Genomic DNA, 16,144 nt, shown 5'->3' with positions numbered 1-16,144 from the left:
GGGGAAATGAGCAGCAGGGAGGGGCTGGTGTGGGGTGGGGGGAGAGGGGGCAGAGCTGGGGCCTGAGGGGAGGAGCGGGCTCAGGTGGGGATGGGGAAGTCCAGGCAGCTGTGCAGCAGGAAAAGGGGTCCAGGTCCGTGGCCACTGGCGTTCAGGGGACTGGTGAGGAGGGGGCTGCGTGGGCCCAGGAGGCAGGTCAGAGGGGCTCTGCCGGTGCGGCCTCCCACCCAGGCCAGCTGACTCCTTTGTGTCCCCACAGGCGCTGGGCCTGGCCGGGCTGGTGGGGGAGCCGGAGGGGGAAGAGGAGGAGGAAGGAGAGGGGCCTCTTTGTCCGGAGACGAGGTTCTTACGCCTCAGCGACGGGGCGCTGCTCCTCCGGGTGCTGGGCGTCATGTAAGGGCACCAGAGGGGGCCTCGGGGCAGCTGTGGAGGGGCTTGAGGGGAGGGGGGCCGGGCAGCCTGGTGGGAAGAGCCTGGTTTAGGGGAGGTGGGTCCTCAGTCACCCCTCCCACCTATCGTCCCCTGTGCCCACAGTGCCCCCAGTTCCCGAGGCGGCCCTCAAATGATCAGGGGCCACGATGGGCCCGCAGCCTGGCGGGTGTGGAACCTGAACCGCCTGTGGGGCCGGCTGAGGGACTTCTACCAGGTGAGGGGTCAGGAGGGGGAGGCTGAGCCTGGGAGCCCCCTGCCTGCGGGAAGGCCCTTCTCACATCTCCCACCCCATCTGCCGTCTGCTGCAGGAGGAGCTGCAGCTGCTGATCCTGTCTCCACCCCCAGACCTCCAGGCGCTGGGGTTTGACCCCTTCTCAGGTGCTCTCTCCCACCACCCCTTCCTGCTTCTTCCCCCTATCCCTGCCGGTTAACCCCTTGTGGCTTGTGCCCTGCAGAGGAGGCGGTGGAGGAGCTGGAAGGCATCCTTAGGCTACTGCTGGGGGCATCAGTGCAGGTAAGTGGGGCAGGGAAGGGCAGGGTCTGGCTTTGGCCGCAGAGGTGGGAGACGCCGGTGTGAGCCTCACTGTCCCCTCCTCGTCGCCCTGCTCCCCCTGCAGTGTGAGCACCGGGAGCTGTTCATCCGGCACATCCAGGGCCTCAGCCTGGAGGTCCAGAGTGAGCTGGCTGCTGCCATCCAGGAGGTACAAGTTTGGTCGGCCGTCTGGGACACCCTGCCCCCTACTTCCTTGGCTGACCTGCTCTCCCTGTGCCTCCAGGTGACCCAGCCCGGGGCCGGCTTGGTGCTGGCGCTGGCTGGGCCCGAGCCTGGGGAGCTGGCGCCTCCGGAGCTGGAAATGCTGTCCCGGAGCCTGGTGGGGACACTGTTGAGGCTGGCTCGGGAGCGGGACGTGGGGGCCCAGGTACGAGGCGGCCGGTGGAGGAGGAGGAGGAGGAGGAGGGCCACGGGGACCCAGCCGGGCACCCAGCCGCGTGCCGGAGGTGTGGGTGGGGGTGGAGCGCTGCAACAGTCACATGCGTCTTGTGGTGCTTGGGGGCAGATGTGGGGCTCTTGGGGCGGGTCACTCCTGACTCCTGACCTTTGACGTCCCCCAGCGGCTGGCTGAGTTGCTGCTGGAGCGGCAGCTGGCGGCCCCCTCGCTGCCTGAGGCTCCTGCCAGGACTCCCCCGGAGGGCGCCTCACACCACCTGGCCCTGCAGCTGGCCAACACCAAGGCCCAACTGCGGCGCGTCCGGCAGGAGCTGTGAGCGCGCTGGCTGGGAAGGACCTGGCGGGGGTAGGGGGTGGTGGAGGTGGGGGGTGGCGGGCAGGGAGCGCAGCTTAGGTCTGGGTGTGGTCCGGATGGGGTTCAGGCCTAGCAAGGGCTGGAGGGTGCAGGTCCCCAGACCCCTCCTGCGTCCCTTCCCTCCAGGGAGGAGAAAGCCGAGCTGCTGCTAGATTCCCAGGTGGAGGTGCAGGGCTTGGAGGCCGAAATTCGAAGGCTCCGCCAGGAGGTGCGCTCAGGTGCCCCCAAACATGGCCGCATTCCCTAACCCGCCCCCCGCACCTTCCCCAGCCTACTGCCTCCCCCAACCCGGCTCCTTCCCGTCCTCAACCCTCTGGCCAGCGGGTGGCCCTTCCTAGCTCCGCACCGTCTGGCCCAGGCCCAGGCGCTGTCGGGACAGGCCAAGCGGGCCGAGCTGTACCGCGAGGAGGCGGAGGCGCTGCGGGAGCGGGCCGGACGCCTGCCCCGCCTGCAGGAGGAACTGCGACGCTGCCGGGAGCGGCTGCAGGCAGCAGAGGCCTGCAAGGGCCAGCTGGAGGTGAGGGGGGCGACGAGGCTGCAGGGGGCGGGGCATGGGGGGCGCGGCCTGCCGGGGACAGGGTGGGCCTCGAGAGGAGCGAATTTGGGCCAAGGGATAGGTCAGGCCCAATGGAGGGAATAGTCACCGCTAGGAGAACGCGGTCAGGTGGTGTCTGGGGACAGGCCCTCTGGAGGATGGGGCAGATGGAGGGGAGAGGTGGAGGCTGTAGGTAAGGGTAGCTGGAGAGGAAGGTGGGGCCAGTTGTAGGGGAGGCAGTGTCTGGAGAGAGCACCCAGCAACGGGGCTACGTGGGGCTTAGAAGGACCTTGGAAGGCAGTTCCTGGGGAGAAGGGGCAGAGCCTACATAGGAGAAGGGCGGGGACAGGTGCTAGGGAAGTGGTACCTGAAGAAACCTTGGAGGGGGAGGGGCAGATGGAGGGGAGAGGCGGGGCCTGGAGAGCAACAGGGGTGCAGAGTCAGATGGGGGAGGGGAGCCAGGGTCTGTGGCCCCGGAGTGCTGGGGGCATCGCACCACCATCTCTCTCTGCTCCCCCACCAGGAGGAGCGGGCGCTCTCCGGGGCTCTGGAAGCCTCGAAGGCGCTGCTGGAGGAGCAGCTGGACGCCTCTCAGGAGCGCTGTGCTCGGCTGCATGAGACCCAGCGGGAGAACCTGCTGCTGCGGACCCGGCTGGGCGAGGCCCATGCGGTGAGATTCCCAGGGGGAGCCCTGGTCACACAGTGAGCTGTGACCCCAGTGGTCCCCAGGGTTCCTTGGTGATGCCTGTGACTCCTACTCCTTGTTTCCCCTCGTGACCCTCCAGCCCACACGCTTGGCCTGGCCCTGGCGGGGAGGGCTTGTCTGACCCTGCTCTCCCCTCCAGGAGCTGAGCTCTCTGCGGCATCAGGTGGACCAGCTGGCAGAGGAGAACGTGGAGCTGGAGTTGGAGCTTCAGCGGAGCCTGGAGCCAGCCCCAGGCTCTCCTGGGGAGGGTGAGTGGGACCCCAGTGGAGGGGCTGTGGGTGGGAGGCTGCCTGTGTTTTCCTGCACCTTAGTAGGGACAGCTTCTGATTTCATCCCCTTCCCCCGGGGGTGTCGGGGGGGTGGTGGGTGTGGGTGAGGAGCCGTAAGGGAGCAGAGGGATCCTGACCTCATCTCCCACACCCCAGCGCCCCTGCCAGGAGCGGCTCCCTCTCTGCATGAAGAAGTGAGGGAGGCAGAGGCTGGGCGGCTGCGGACCCTGGAGCGGGAGAATCGGGAGCTTCGAGGCCTGCTCCGGGCGCTGCAGGGGCAGCCGGGTGGCCAGGTGAGTCCCCTCCCCCAAGCATCAGCACGTCCTTCCTGGCATCCTCCTCTGGGTTTGACCATCCCTCTCATGTGCCCTCAGCACCCCCTGCTGGAGGAGCCGAGCGAGGACTCCGTGATTGCAGAGCCAGACTCAGCTCCCCAGACTCGGCTGGCCTCAGACCATGGCCCCCAGGGCTTGGCTAGTCAGGCAGGGGATGAAGGCCCCCAGGCTTTGGACCCGGCTCCCCTGGCATCAGATTCAGCCCTCGAGGGGTTAGCTGAGTGTCCTCAGGCATCTGATTTGGACCCAAAGGTGGTGGAGAGGCCCCTCCAGGCGGCTGTCACAGTGCCTGTAGGCACGATGGCCCAGAAGTCAGGCCCCGCTGTAGGGGCACAGGAGTCCCTGCAGAAGGCTGGCCTTGGAGCCTCCCTCCAGACCCCTGCCGCTGTGGCCCCACCTCAGGGTCCAGATATCAAAATTGAGGCCCAGCTGTCGCCGGGAGGAGAGACTGGAGAGTCGGTGCCTGAAGCCTTGGGGCTGAGACAGGAGGACCCTGAGAGCAAACCTGGACTCTCGGAGCCCAGCCTCTGTGGGCAGTTGGAGGAGACCCTAGACCAGAGGCTGGACCTACCCAAGGGGCGAGCAGAGGCCAGAGAGCATGAACAGAAGTTGGAGAGGATGGTCGGGGACCCAGCCCAACAAAAACCACAGCAGAAGCTGGAGGGAGCTCCTGAGGCCCAGACCTGGGAGGGGAGGATCCCAGGGGAGATCCTGTCCGGTGGTGTCCCAGAGCAGGAGGCCCTCAAGGAGGAGATGGCACGGCTGAGGAGAGAGGCTGAGGCTCTTCGAGCTGAGCTGGAGGCCCAGGCCTGGAGGCTGGAGGCCCGAGGCACGGAGGCCGCCCGCCTCTCCGAGGAGCTGGCTCAGGCACGGAGGGCAGAGGCCGAGGCCCACCGGGAGGTGGAGGCCCAGGCCCGGGAGCTGGCCCGGCTGCGGGAGGCGGTGGAGGCCGCCGGCCAGGAGCTGGAGGCTGCGTCGCGGGAGCGCGGGGCGCTGGCGGAGGTGCTGGCAGCGACGGGCCGCGAGCGGAGGCAGTGGGAGCGAGAGGCGCCCAGGCTGCGGGCCCGGGCCGAGGCGGCCGAGGAGCAGTTGCAGGTGCTGCAGAGCGAGAGCCGCCGGCACCTGGAGGAGGCCGAGAGGGAGCGCCGGGAGAGGCAGGCCCTCCAGGAGGTATGTCGGGGCTCGTAGCCAGGGTCAGGAAGCAGGGTTCCAGGCCAGTTGCTGGGGTTTTGGGTTATTAACTCCATCAGCAGCCGCTGAGTGCCCAGCACTGAGCTGGGGCCGGAAATAGAAAGGCGAAGTCCCCTCCTGGCTCCCAAAGGCATGCCTGGCTTGGGAGAGGGGCAGATGTCCCCTGCCTTTGTTGGGGTGGCTGTAGCAGGCGGGCATGGAGCTAGATGGCCTGGGTGCAAATCCTGGCTCTCTGACTGTGTCGCTTTGCTCAGCTCTGCCCCGGTGCCTCCCTCTGTGAAATGGGGGTGCTCTTCGTAGCTGCCTCCGCGGGTCTTTGGAAGACCAAGGGAGATAATGGCATGAAGAGCCTAGTTCATGCTGGGCAAAGGCTCAAGATACGTTGGTTGTTACAGGCAAAGTGCTTCGGGAGCCCCACGGGAAGGGGAGCTGATGCCAGGGTCGGGGCAAGGAGGCTTCGGGGAGGGTTCTAAGGAAAGATCGAGATTTTGCTAAGCGGGGAAGGATGTTTCATCCAGAGGGAAAGCATGTGCAAAGACTTGAAGGCATTAGAGATGCTCAGGGGCCCAGGAGATGTGGGGGAAGGTGGAGAAGTACATGGGACCAGCGTTGTAGGTGTTGGTACTCCGTCCCCAGGCGGGGAAATTCACCAAAGGGTGCGGGCAGACCTGTGTGAGGATGCGTTTGGGGAGGGTCACCTTGGTGTACAGGGGAACCTGGGGCCATAGGAGGCAGTGCCAGTGGTCAAGGTGGCAGGTGAGGGAATTCCCTGGCAGTCCAGTGGTTAGGACTCCACGCTTCCACTGCAGGGGCACAGGTTCAATCCCTGGTCGGGGAACTAAGATTCTGCAAGCCGCGTGGTGCGGCCAAAAAAAAAAAAGGTGGCAGGTGAGGCTGGCTGGAGCTGGGATGGGGGGTGGAGGAGAGAGAAGACCTGGAAACCCCTCTATTCATTCAGTCAAGCATGTCTGCGGGCATCTCCTTGGCACCAGGCCCTGTACCAGGCAGCCAGTGCATGTGTCCTTCGGGAGACGCTCACTCACAGTCTGGGGTGGAGACAGGACCGTGCGGGGAGCCGTGGGGGTCCAGGAGGCACACTGGACTCAGGCTGGAGCACGTCAGGGAAGGCTTCCTGGAGGAGGAGAGAGAACGGCAGTGAGCCAGGAGGAGGTACAGGCCCGAGTTTGTAGGGGTGGAGTGTGAGGCGGGGGGTGGAGGGAGGTGAGACTAAGACTTCACTAAGCAGGTTTCCTGTAGGGCAGGGCTTCGTCTTCCTTATGAGTAAAGGGAGGAGTTGCAGCTGTTTTCATGAGGGCAACGAGGAGTCACTGGAGGGTTTAAAGTGAGCAGAGTGGTCAGGTCTGTGGGTCTGAAGGCCCCTCAGGGGAAGCAGAGGAGACCACAAGGCAATGGGATGGGTGTTCAGGCCAGTGGGGCACAGTGCTGAGGGGAAGGTGTGCTGCGGACGAGGACCCAAATGTTCTGGCTGAGCAGTTTCCAGTTTCTTCCCTGTTGCACAGAGGAGGGCACTGAGATCCGGAGAGGATAAGTTATTTGCTCCGAGATGCCTCCTGATGGAGAGGAGTGAGGAACAGGCTGTTGGCTTGGCCTGGGGAGTGTGAGAATTGGAGGTGTGGGTGAGAGGGTAAGGCCAAGAGGTTGTCTCTGGGGTCCACTTTGTAGGAGGTGATGGAGAGATGCTGTCAGACGGACCTGGATTATATCTCAGATCCCCTCCTCAGCTGTGTGGCTTGGGGCCAGTTACTTAACCTCTCGGAGTCTCAGTTTCTTTACCTGAAACCAGAATAAAAACAATACCTGTGTCACAGGATCCTGTAAGGTAATGAATGTAGAGAGCTTGCGGCAGTGCCTGGCACTCAGTATGGGCTTAATCCATGGAGAGGGAGTGCCAGCAGGTGGGCAGTGAAGGTAGGGGTAGGGCTGGCCGGCTGGAGGAGCCGGCTCTGAGGACCAAGAGGGTGGAAGAGGCTGAGGACAAAGGGGAATTTTGTGAGATTTCCTGGTGGAGCAGTTCCTGGTGATAACTGGGTGTGGTACAGGCCGGGGTGGCTGGCCAGGGGAGGGAGGTCAGGGAACCAGGGGCCAAGGGGGTTGTCCAGGTGGGCCTCCTGGCTAGGGGGAGGGCAGGAGGCACGGTGGCTGGGGCATTGACGGCTGTGGCTGGAGCCTGCAGGGGGCAGGGCAGGGGTCTGGCCCAAGATGCAGGTCTTCCTGGGCACCACTGTTCTTCCTATTCTCCGCCCTGGGGCTCTTGTGGCTGCTGGCTGCAGGCAGCAGGGACTCATGGGACTCTTAGTTTTTCAATGAGAGGCCGTGGCCAAGGGTGTCTAGAAGTGCAGTGACCCTGAGCGGTGGTCCGGGTGGGGTTGTTAAGCCAGGGAGATCAGAGTAAGGGTTGGTAGACCCCATTTCCAAGGGCAGGATTTGGCGGGCGGCTGTCATGGTCGGGCCTTCCCCAGGGTTTCATCCTGCCAGGGCCCCCACCCCCCCGTACCTCAGAATGGTTTGCCCTACCTTGCGGGGCCCACAGGCCAGAGTGGGTCTCCCATCCACTTCCGCAGTGGTACGGCCCAACCGCCACAGGCTGCGTGGTCAGCGGCGTCCTGGCCCTCCCCGTCCCAGCTCCCACTGCGGTTAGGCCTGGCCTTCACCAAGTTCCTGCCCTCCGTGGCCACCCTCCTGTGGCTGAGGGTCCTGTCCAGACCCGCCTCCTCCGAGCCCTTCTTGCCCTCACATGGCCCGTGTGGCCTCAGAACGTAGGGTGAATCCAGCTGTCGCTGGGCACGCGAGGAACCATGGGCTCAGAGAGGTGAAGACGTTTGCCCAGCGAGTGCCTCTGACTCCTGGCCCAGGGGCCTCCCTCAGGCTTATAATCCCCAGTTTATAATCCCCAGCTCTTTCATACCCACTCTCCAAGGCGAGCAGGCCTTGTTCCCATTTTACAGATGGGGGAGTAGAGCCCCAAAGGGTTAAAGATATTTGCCCAGGGTGACAAAGCAAGGACAGAAAGCTGGGTCTCTTGACTCTCAGGCCTGGGTGAGGGTGGTGGCCTGCCCTTCTGGCCCTGAGGCTTCTCTACCTGCCCTCAGGAGCTAGAGAAGGCCACGGCACGGGGCCAGGAGCTGGGGGCCCGGCTGGAGCATCTGCAGAGGGAGCTGGAACGGGCGACTCTGGAGCACCAGGAATTTCTGCGGGAACAGGAGGTCCAGCACCAAAGGTGGGGTGTTGCCCGAGGGGCAGAGAGGGGCAGGCAAGGACTTGGGGAGGGCTGGGAGCCAACACTTCTCCCGGCAGGTACCGGGGCCTGGAGCAGCGGCTGGAAGCTGAGCTGCAGGTGGCGGCCACCAGCAAGGAGGAGGCGCTGCTGGCACTCAAAACGAGGGCCCTGCAGCTGGAGGAGGAGCTGTTCCAGGTGAGGCCACTGCCCTGCTTGCCGGGGCCTCGGCCCACTCCTCCCTCCATCCTGCACACAGACAGCCAGGGCCGCGTGCGCTTGTATCGCCCCCTCGGTCTTGGCCCTCGCTCTTGGCCAGTTGCTCGCCTTGTGCCCCGATTGGGGGCCTGTAGGAGGGAGCACTGTGCTGGGAGCCAGGCGGCTCTGCCCGGACCTCGTCTCCCCCATTCCTCAAATGGGCAGAGCCTGGCGGCTTTACTCTGAGGCACCTGCTGTGTCCCTCATGCGTGGGCGCCACCACTTCCTGAGCTCAGCGACTATCGTCCTAAGTTGGGAATCGTTTCTGATAGCCCTGTTGCGTGCGGGCTCAGCGCCGCTCTGGTACGGCTCTATACCTGGTTGCCACCGCCCTAGGGAGCCCACTGTCCACCTGGGACAGAGGCAAGAACACAGGCGACCATAGCCCGTGGGCCCCCAGCAGACTGCTTAGCTGGCTGGTGTGGGATTGATTGGCGGAGGTTTTCTGAAGAAAGCAGTGTTGAAACTGGGGCCCAGAGGAGGAGTACGATGTGCAGAAGCAACAGCTCAGGCAGAGGCTGGGCTCTGCTGCAGAACCGAGAGAAGGTGCAAAGGGCAGGGTGGAGAGTGACGGAGCAAGGAGGGCAGGGCTGTGGGATGCTGGGCGGTGGGGGGAAGTGTGACGGGGGAGGACTGCCAAAGGGGGTAAGGGTCCGCTGCGCTGTGCCCAGGCCACTGCCACTCCCTCTCTCCTTGCAGCTGCGCCAGGGTGCTGTGGGACAGGGGCCTGAGAAGCAGGCTGAGCAGAGGGTCACGGAGGCCCAGAGCGCGCGGCTCATTGAGGTGGAGCGCAGCGTGAGTGTCGCCATGGTGGGCACGGGGCTGGGGGGTGTGCCCCAGAGGCCTGGCACTGGCTAACCCCCTCCCTGCCGGGCAGAACGCAACGCTGGCCGCCGAGAAGGCGGCTCTGCAGGGGCAGCTGCAGCACCTGGAGGGGCAGCTGGGGAGCCTGCGGGGGCGCGCCCAGGAGCTGCTGCTGCAGAGTCAGCGGGCACAGGAGCAGAGCAGCTGCCTGCAGGTGGGTGACGGCCTGCGTGCCTGTCCCCTGCCCCATCACTGCCCACTTCCTGCCGCTTCCCCCTGACCCTGCCACTTCCCCTGCCCGTACCCCCTCTGCCTGCCTCTAGCCCCCGCGTCAGTGCCCATTTCACCCCGTCTCCAGCCCTCTCCGCCACAGCCGGCCATTAGTCCCTCCTGCTTGCCCTGCCCCGACCCCAGCCCCATCTGTGCCATCCCTGCCTTGTGCCACTTGCCCTCCCCTCCACGGCTGCCTCTGCCTTCGGATCCCTAGACCGCTCTCTCCTTTCCTCTGCCCCGCCCTCTGCCTTTTGCCCCCGTCCCTTACCCCCTTTCTGGCCTGGGACGTCACCCAGCAGGCCCTGCTCCCTCCTCTGGCCTAGGCTGAGAAGTCTGTACTGGAGCTGCAGGGCCAGGAGCTGCACAGGAAGCTGGGGGTGCTGGAGGAAGAGGTGCAGGCGGCGCGGCGCTCCCAGGAGGAGACCCGCGGGCAGCAGCAGGCCCTGCTTCGGGATCACGAGGCCCTGGCACAGCTGCAGCGGCGGCAGGAGGCTGAGCTAGAGGGGCTGCTGGCCCGGCACCGCGACCTCAAGGCCAACATGCGGGCACTGGAGCTGGCCCACCGGGAGCTGCAGGGCCGGTGAGCCTCCTCCAAACTCCCAGCTCCTCTCCTGGGCACCCCCTACCTGCCCAGAGCAGATTCCCTGGGTGGGTCTGATGCCACCAAGGCAGCAGTGCCACCAGTGGACCCACCTCCATTGCTGTGCCCTCTTGTGCGGCTGGGCTCTCTGCACTTCCGGGGTGGGCTCACCCCGGGGCTCATCGGCGGTCGGGAGTGGTGGGCGTCCGGCACAGCGTTCTGCCCTGTGGCTTCGCCCCGGCGCTTATGCTCAGGAGACGATGGACTTACAGGTCCAGACGGTCCAGCTACCTACACGCCCTGGCGTCGGTCCCTGCGGCCCTCTTAGCTCCTTGTTCATTGCAGGCACGAGCAGCTGCAGGCCCAGAGGGCCCACGTGGAGGCGCAGGAGGTGGCCCTGCTGGCAGAGCGCGAACGCCTGGTGCAGGACGGGCATCGGCAGCGGGGCCTGGAGGAGGAGCTCCGGAGACTGCAGAGTGAGCATGACAGGTACCAGCCCTGGCACAGCCCCTCGCCCCTCGGGCAAGTTCTCAGTGTTCCCATCTGTGAAGTGGGATGGTGGTGAGTTGGTCGCTTTCCCCGTGGGGTCCTGCTTTGCCTCCTCTCCCCATCAAGGCTCCTCTGGCCCTCATGAGGGGCCTGCGGGGGTGGGGGTGGGGCAAGTCCCCTTGGAGAGCAGCTCTCCTTGCCTCTGCAGAGCTCAGATGCTGCTGGCGGAGGTGTCCCAGGAGCGAGGTGAGCTGCAGGGGGAACGCGGGGAGCTGCGGGGCCGGCTGGCGAGGCTGGAGCTGGAGCGGGCACAGCTGGAGGCGCAGAGCCTGCGACTGCGAGAGTCCAACCAGCAGTTGGACCTGAGCGCCTGCCGGCTGGCCACACAGTGTGAGGTGTGGTGAGGGGTGGGTGGTGGCTGGGGAGGAAGGTTGGCTTGGAGGGGCCGTTGGGGGCTGGCAAGAGCGTGGAGAGAGTGGAAGGCGGCGGCCCTGAGCCCTGTTAAGCACCCCCGCTTGTCCTGCCGCCTGCCCCTGACAGCTGTTGACGGAGCTCCGGAGCGCCCAGGAAGAGGAGAACCGGCAGCTGCTGGCCGAGGTGCAGGCTCTGAGCCGGGAGAACCGGGAGCTCCTGGAGCGCAGCCTGGAGAGCCGGGACCACCTGCACCGCGAGCAGCGCGAGTACCTGTGAGGGGCCGTGGGGGCCGGTGTGGCTGCCCCTTGGGTTGTTTATGGGGAGACGCCCTGGGAGGGCCTGGGAAAAGGGGGAGGCTGACCCCCAGGGGCTCGGGGCAGCAGGCATTTATCAGCCCATCCTGGGGTATGTCAGGCTGTGTTAACGGGCAGGGTTGTACCAGGGTGTACCCCGTGTTCCTGCCCAGGCCTCAAGCCCACATCCTCCCTCCCCATCCTCCCAGGGACCAGCTCAATGCCCTGCGCCGGGAGAAGCAGAAGCTGGTGGAGAAGATCATGGACCAGTACCGCGTGCTGGAACCTGGGCCCCTGCCCCGGACCAAGTGAGAGGCCACTCCATCCTGGTGGGCCTGGGATCGTCCCTACCTAGCCCCTGCCCTGCCCTGCCCTTCGAGCCCTGGCCCAGCCCAGGTCTGGGCCCCAGTGACGGTTTGCCTGGCCTTTGCCATCCCAGACATGGCCTCTTGTCCCTCCTTCCTCCCTGGCCTTAGCCCCTCTTGTGCCCTCTTGCCTCCAGGAAGGGCAGCTGGCTGGCAGACAAGGTGAAGAGGCTGATGAGGCCCCGGCGGGAGGGGGGCCCCCACGGGGGGCCGCGCCTGGGGGCCGATGGGGCTGGCAGCACCGAGAGCCTAGGGGGCCCCCCGGAGACGGAGCTCTCTGAGGGCAGGGAGGCAGATGGCACAGGTGGGTCTGGGGGTCAGGTGACCAAGATGGTCCCTACCCCATGTCCCCTACCCCCGCCCCCAGGGCTTGCCAATGCCTCTGGTCTTCCTGTGTGGCTTGCACACATGCTCCCCGCTGGTCTTCCCTGCTGCAACCTCTCCCCACTCCCCCAGATGGTTCCAGTAGCTCTTTGCCCTGCATCCCTGCTGTGTCCCTCTTGGCTGGCACCTCCCTTCTGCCTGCGCTGCCACCCACGCCATCCTACCCACCCACACCATCCTACCCACCCACGCCATCCTACCCACCCACGCCATCCGACCCACCCACGCCATCCTACCCACCCACGCCATCCTACCCACCCACGCCATCCGACCCACCCACGCCATCCTATCCAACCACGCCATCCTACCCACCCACGCCATCCTACCCACCCACACCATCCTACCCACCCATGCCATCCAACCCAATCACGGCATCCTACCCACCCACGCCATCCTACCCACCCACGGCATCCTACCCACCCACGCCATCCTACCCACCCACGCCATCCGACCCAATCACGGCATCCTACCCACCCACGCCATCCTACCCACCCACGCCATCCTACCCACCCACACCATCCTACCCACCCACACCATCCTACCCACCCACGCCATCCAACCCAATCACGGCATCCTACCCACCCACGCCATCCTACCCACCCACACCATCCTACCCACCCACGCCATCCAACCCAATCACGGCATCCTACCCACCCACGCCATCCTACCCACCCACGGCATCCTACCCACCCACGCCATCCTACCCACCCACGCCATCCAACCCAATCACGGCATCCTACCCACCCACGCCATCCTACCCACCCACACCATCCTACCCACCCACGCCATCCAACCCAATCACGGCATCCTACCCACCCACGCCATCCTACCCACCCACGGCATCCTACCCACCCACGCCATCCTACCCACCCACGCCATCCTACCCACCCACGCCATCCGACCCACCCACGCCATCCTATCCAACCACGCCATCCTACCCACCCACGCCATCCTACCCACCCACGCCATCCAACCCAATCACGGCATCCTACCCACCCACGCCATCCTACCCACCCACGGCATCCTACCCACCCACGCCATCCTACCCACCCACGCCATCCGACCCAATCACGGCATCCTACCCACCCACGCCATCCTACCCACCCACGCCATCCTACCCACCCACGCCATCCGACCCACCCACGCCATCCTATCCAACCACGCCATCCTACCCACCCACGCCATCCTACCCACCCACGCCATCCAACCCAATCACGGCATCCTACCCACCCACGCCATCCTACCCACCCACGCCATCCGACCCAACCACAGCGGTACCTAGGACCTCGGAGCAGCAGGGGACTTTAGTGAGAAGTCATTTATCCCTGTCAGCAGATGAGAAAACTGAGGCCCAGGGAGGGGAAGCATCTTGCCCAAGGTCACACAGTGAGTTAGTGTCAGAACCAGCACAGGGTCCAGCCTCCTGTCACCACCTTCACTCACCCAACCCTGGGCCCCTTCCGCCCTCACCTCTGCAGCTGCCTGTCCCCTGTGGCCCCTGTGCAGCTTCTCCCTGCTGGCCCCTCCACTCTGCCCAGCCCCTCCTGGCACTGCTCCGATACCCTCCCTGCCTGTGCCTCTTGCAGGGTCCCCCTCACCGGCACCCGTGCGCCGGGCCCAGAGCTCCCTGTGCTTGCGGGATGAGACCCTGGCAGGTGGGCAGCGTCGGAAACTCAGCTCAAGATTTCCCGTGGGGCGAAGCTCTGAGTCATTCAGCCCCGGGGACACCCCGCGGCAGAGATTCCGACAGCGGCGCCCAGGCCCGCTGGGGGCACCCAGCTCCCATGGCAAAGGTGAGGGAAAGGGTCCCTCCTCCCACTAGCCCCCCAGTTCCCTGTGGACCCACCAGCTCCATGGGGGAGGAGGCTTCCTTCCTGTCTCCTGTGTCTCCCCACAAGCCCTGTTGCCTCTGTGTTGGTCCTCATGGCCCAGTGGCTGCCTTGTGCCCCCCCAGGACCTAGCGTGGGATGGGATGGCTCTGTCGAGACCCTGGCGGAGCGCGAAGCAGATGCCAACAGAGAGGGTGAGTGGGGGCCTGGGAAGGAGGGCAGGTAATTGCCCTGCCTGGGGCCCCTGGCAGGCCTCAGTCGCCCATTCACTCATTTGACAATGAACCTTTACGACGTGCCAGGTGATGTGCTAGCTGGGGATACAGCAGGGAACGTTCTGGTGTGGGGAGGTGGGAGACAGCGAATAATGTGCATAAAAATAATAATTATCTACAACGGCTCATCCAATAGAAACCTGATGTGAGCTCCACGTGTAATTTAAAGTTTCTCAGTAGCCTCATCAGGAGAAGTAGAAAGAGGCATGTAAAATCAGTTTTAATAACATATTTTGCTTAACTCAGTATGCCTGAACTATTATCATTTTAATGTGTAGTCAGTATAAAAGTCCTTAATGAGGGATTTTGTATTATTTTTTTCACACTAAGTCTGAAGCCCAGCGGTATTTTATAGCCAAGCACATTGCAGTGCAGACCGGCCACATCTCACGCGCCCAGTCCTATACCGGGCAGCTCAGCCCTAGGATATTAGGAGGTGATGGTGTTCTGGGAAGACAGGAGAGCAGGGCGAGTGAGATCAGGAGCACCGGGCGGCAGAGGGAACAGCCGAAGCGAAGGCCTGGCGTGTCTGAGGCCTGGCAGGGCAGCCGGGAGTCCCCGGAGGGAGCGAGCCTGAGCTGAGCTTTTCCCTCCAGACGTCGAGGTGCAGGAATCGGAGAAACGGGCTCTCGCGCCTTCCCTCAGCCAGTGACACTGCGTGGATGGGGAGCTTGGGAGTGGAGTCTTCTCGACTCTGGAGTCTCACCGGGGGCACCAGGCAGCCCAAGAATCTGGGGAGGCAGGGCACTTGTGGCGAATCCTTGGACAGGGAGGCCTGGGCCCCCAGATCCTCCACAGCCTGCACTGGGGCCCCGAGCTGGAGCTGGGATGACTTTATGGACAGGGCCGATGGCCGGCCCCCACAAACGGCTCCCGCCTGGGGCTCCGCCATGCGGCCCTTGCTGAGGAGGTGGTCTCCGGGACAGCCCCCAGCTGAAGGAGGCAGGCAGGAGTGGGCAAGAGAGCCCCCTGACCGGTCCAGACGGTGAGCCAAGGACCATTTCCCGGGGACTGTGGCCTGGGCCCATCTCTGAGCCTTAGCTGGGATGTGAGGGACACGAGAATAAAGCTGGGATGCAACCACCTGAATCTGTGCCCTGTGTCTACCAGCCGCATCTAGGAGCCACTAGGTGCCAGGACACATGTGGCCTGGGATCCTTCTCTGCTGTCAGAGGCCTGTGGCCATTGGCCTCCTTGCCCTTCATGGGGCAGCAAGGGGCTTTCTTCAGGGGAGGGGCCCGCTGGGCTGGCCTGGATGTCGCAGTGGTGGGGGGAGGGGGCAGAGGTTCTGGGTAGCCAGCAGAGCGGGTAGGGTCTGAGTCTGGGCTCAGCCTTTGCTTGAAAGGTGAGGTCTGGGCTCCCGAGTGTGGGGCAGGAGAAGTACCCAGAGGGCCTGCGCCCGCCCCCTGTACCCTCTTCTCTCCTTTTATTTCTTCCTGCCTCCTCATCCTCTCTCCTCCATGCCTTTGGGGCTGAGCCCCTCGCCAGGGAATTTACCGCCCTTGAGGTGTCGCCTGGTGTCGGGGGCTGTTGTGGAGGGACACACGAGGTGGGAAGGACGCCGGGGTCTCTGACCAGGGCCTCTAGGATGACGCCCGGGAAGGGGGCCATTAGCCTGGGCGGCAGGACGTGAGTCAAGGCACCTGGGGCCGCCCAGAGTAGGGTGGGGCTGCCCGGCTGAGGTGAGGCAACCTGAATCTGGGGGTGGGGAGAGCTGGGAGGGGTGGCCAGGCCAGCCTCCCCAGGGTGACCTATTGCAGCCTGACTCACAGGGTTTCCACAGCCCTCCCCTTGGGGATAACCCACCGCTCTGCCTTCCTTCTCTCAGCCTGAGTTTCTGAGGTTGGTGGCATGGGAGTGGACCCCCCTGGCCTCCAGTGGGGTTGAGCAGCTGGAAGCCCCTCCTACAGGCCTCAGGGCAGGGGGCTTTGTTGGCTGCCCCACCCTGTTGGTGGCCCCTGTCAGTTGTCAGGGAGGGGGACAAGGCGCTGGGCCTGATGGGGAGAGCAAGCCACACCTATGTGGCTCTGACACCCCTTTTGAGGTCTACTTTGTGCCAGGCTTGGGAACCACAAGGGGCAGAGCCACATGGGGTGCGCGCACTGGGTGGGCTGTGAAGGGTGCCTGGGGGCTGAGGTGCTTTTATAGGTCCACTTGCTTTAGGAAGATTCGG

At 64.7% G+C, this 16,144-nt stretch overlaps 1 protein-coding gene across 2 annotated transcripts; it reads left to right on the top strand.

Annotated features, from left to right (window-relative positions):
• The first annotated feature begins 289 nt into the window (after positions 1-289).
• CCDC88B (coiled-coil domain containing 88B) lies at positions 290-15,211 on the top strand. 2 transcript variants are annotated; one of them, XM_030833745.3, is made up of 26 exons: positions 290-393; positions 535-646; positions 741-810; positions 888-946; positions 1,050-1,133; positions 1,209-1,352; positions 1,546-1,694; positions 1,863-1,944; positions 2,095-2,253; positions 2,795-2,941; positions 3,117-3,225; positions 3,403-3,539; positions 3,621-4,751; positions 7,883-8,010; positions 8,088-8,205; positions 8,965-9,060; positions 9,143-9,283; positions 9,666-9,922; positions 10,268-10,411; positions 10,620-10,806; positions 10,952-11,097; positions 11,328-11,426; positions 11,621-11,787; positions 13,454-13,660; positions 13,822-13,890; positions 14,568-15,211. In XM_030833745.3, exons 2-26 carry the CDS (start codon positions 563-565, stop codon positions 14,621-14,623), a joined length of 4,170 nt encoding a protein of 1,389 aa, XP_030689605.2. In that variant the 5' UTR covers positions 290-393; positions 535-562; the 3' UTR covers positions 14,624-15,211. The 2 variants fall into 2 exon arrangements, with proteins under 2 accessions (XP_030689605.2, XP_060158996.1); XM_060303013.1 differs by lacking the exons at positions 11,621-11,787; positions 13,822-13,890; positions 14,568-15,211 and having other exon boundaries at positions 13,454-13,650.
• Positions 15,212-16,144: the final 933 nt, after the last annotated feature.

The sequence above is a fragment of the Globicephala melas genome, chromosome 8 (assembly GCF_963455315.2).
Source record: "Globicephala melas chromosome 8, mGloMel1.2, whole genome shotgun sequence".
Classification (NCBI taxonomy): Eukaryota; Metazoa; Chordata; class Mammalia; order Artiodactyla; family Delphinidae; genus Globicephala; species Globicephala melas.
The sequence above is the reverse complement of the archived record's forward strand: the minus strand, read 5'-3'. Positions and strand labels throughout refer to the sequence as shown.

Coding starts and splice junctions, on each gene's coding strand:
- CCDC88B (XM_030833745.3), top strand. CDS start 563: ATGATCAGGGGCCACGATGGGCCCGCAGCCTGGCGGGTGTGGAACCTG. Junction 2,254..2,794: donor CCTGCAAGGGCCAGCTGGAG/GTGAGGGGGGCG, acceptor CTCCCCCACCAG/GAGGAGCGGGCGCTCTCCGG. Junction 8,206..8,964: donor TGGAGGAGGAGCTGTTCCAG/GTGAGGCCACTG, acceptor CTCTCCTTGCAG/CTGCGCCAGGGTGCTGTGGG.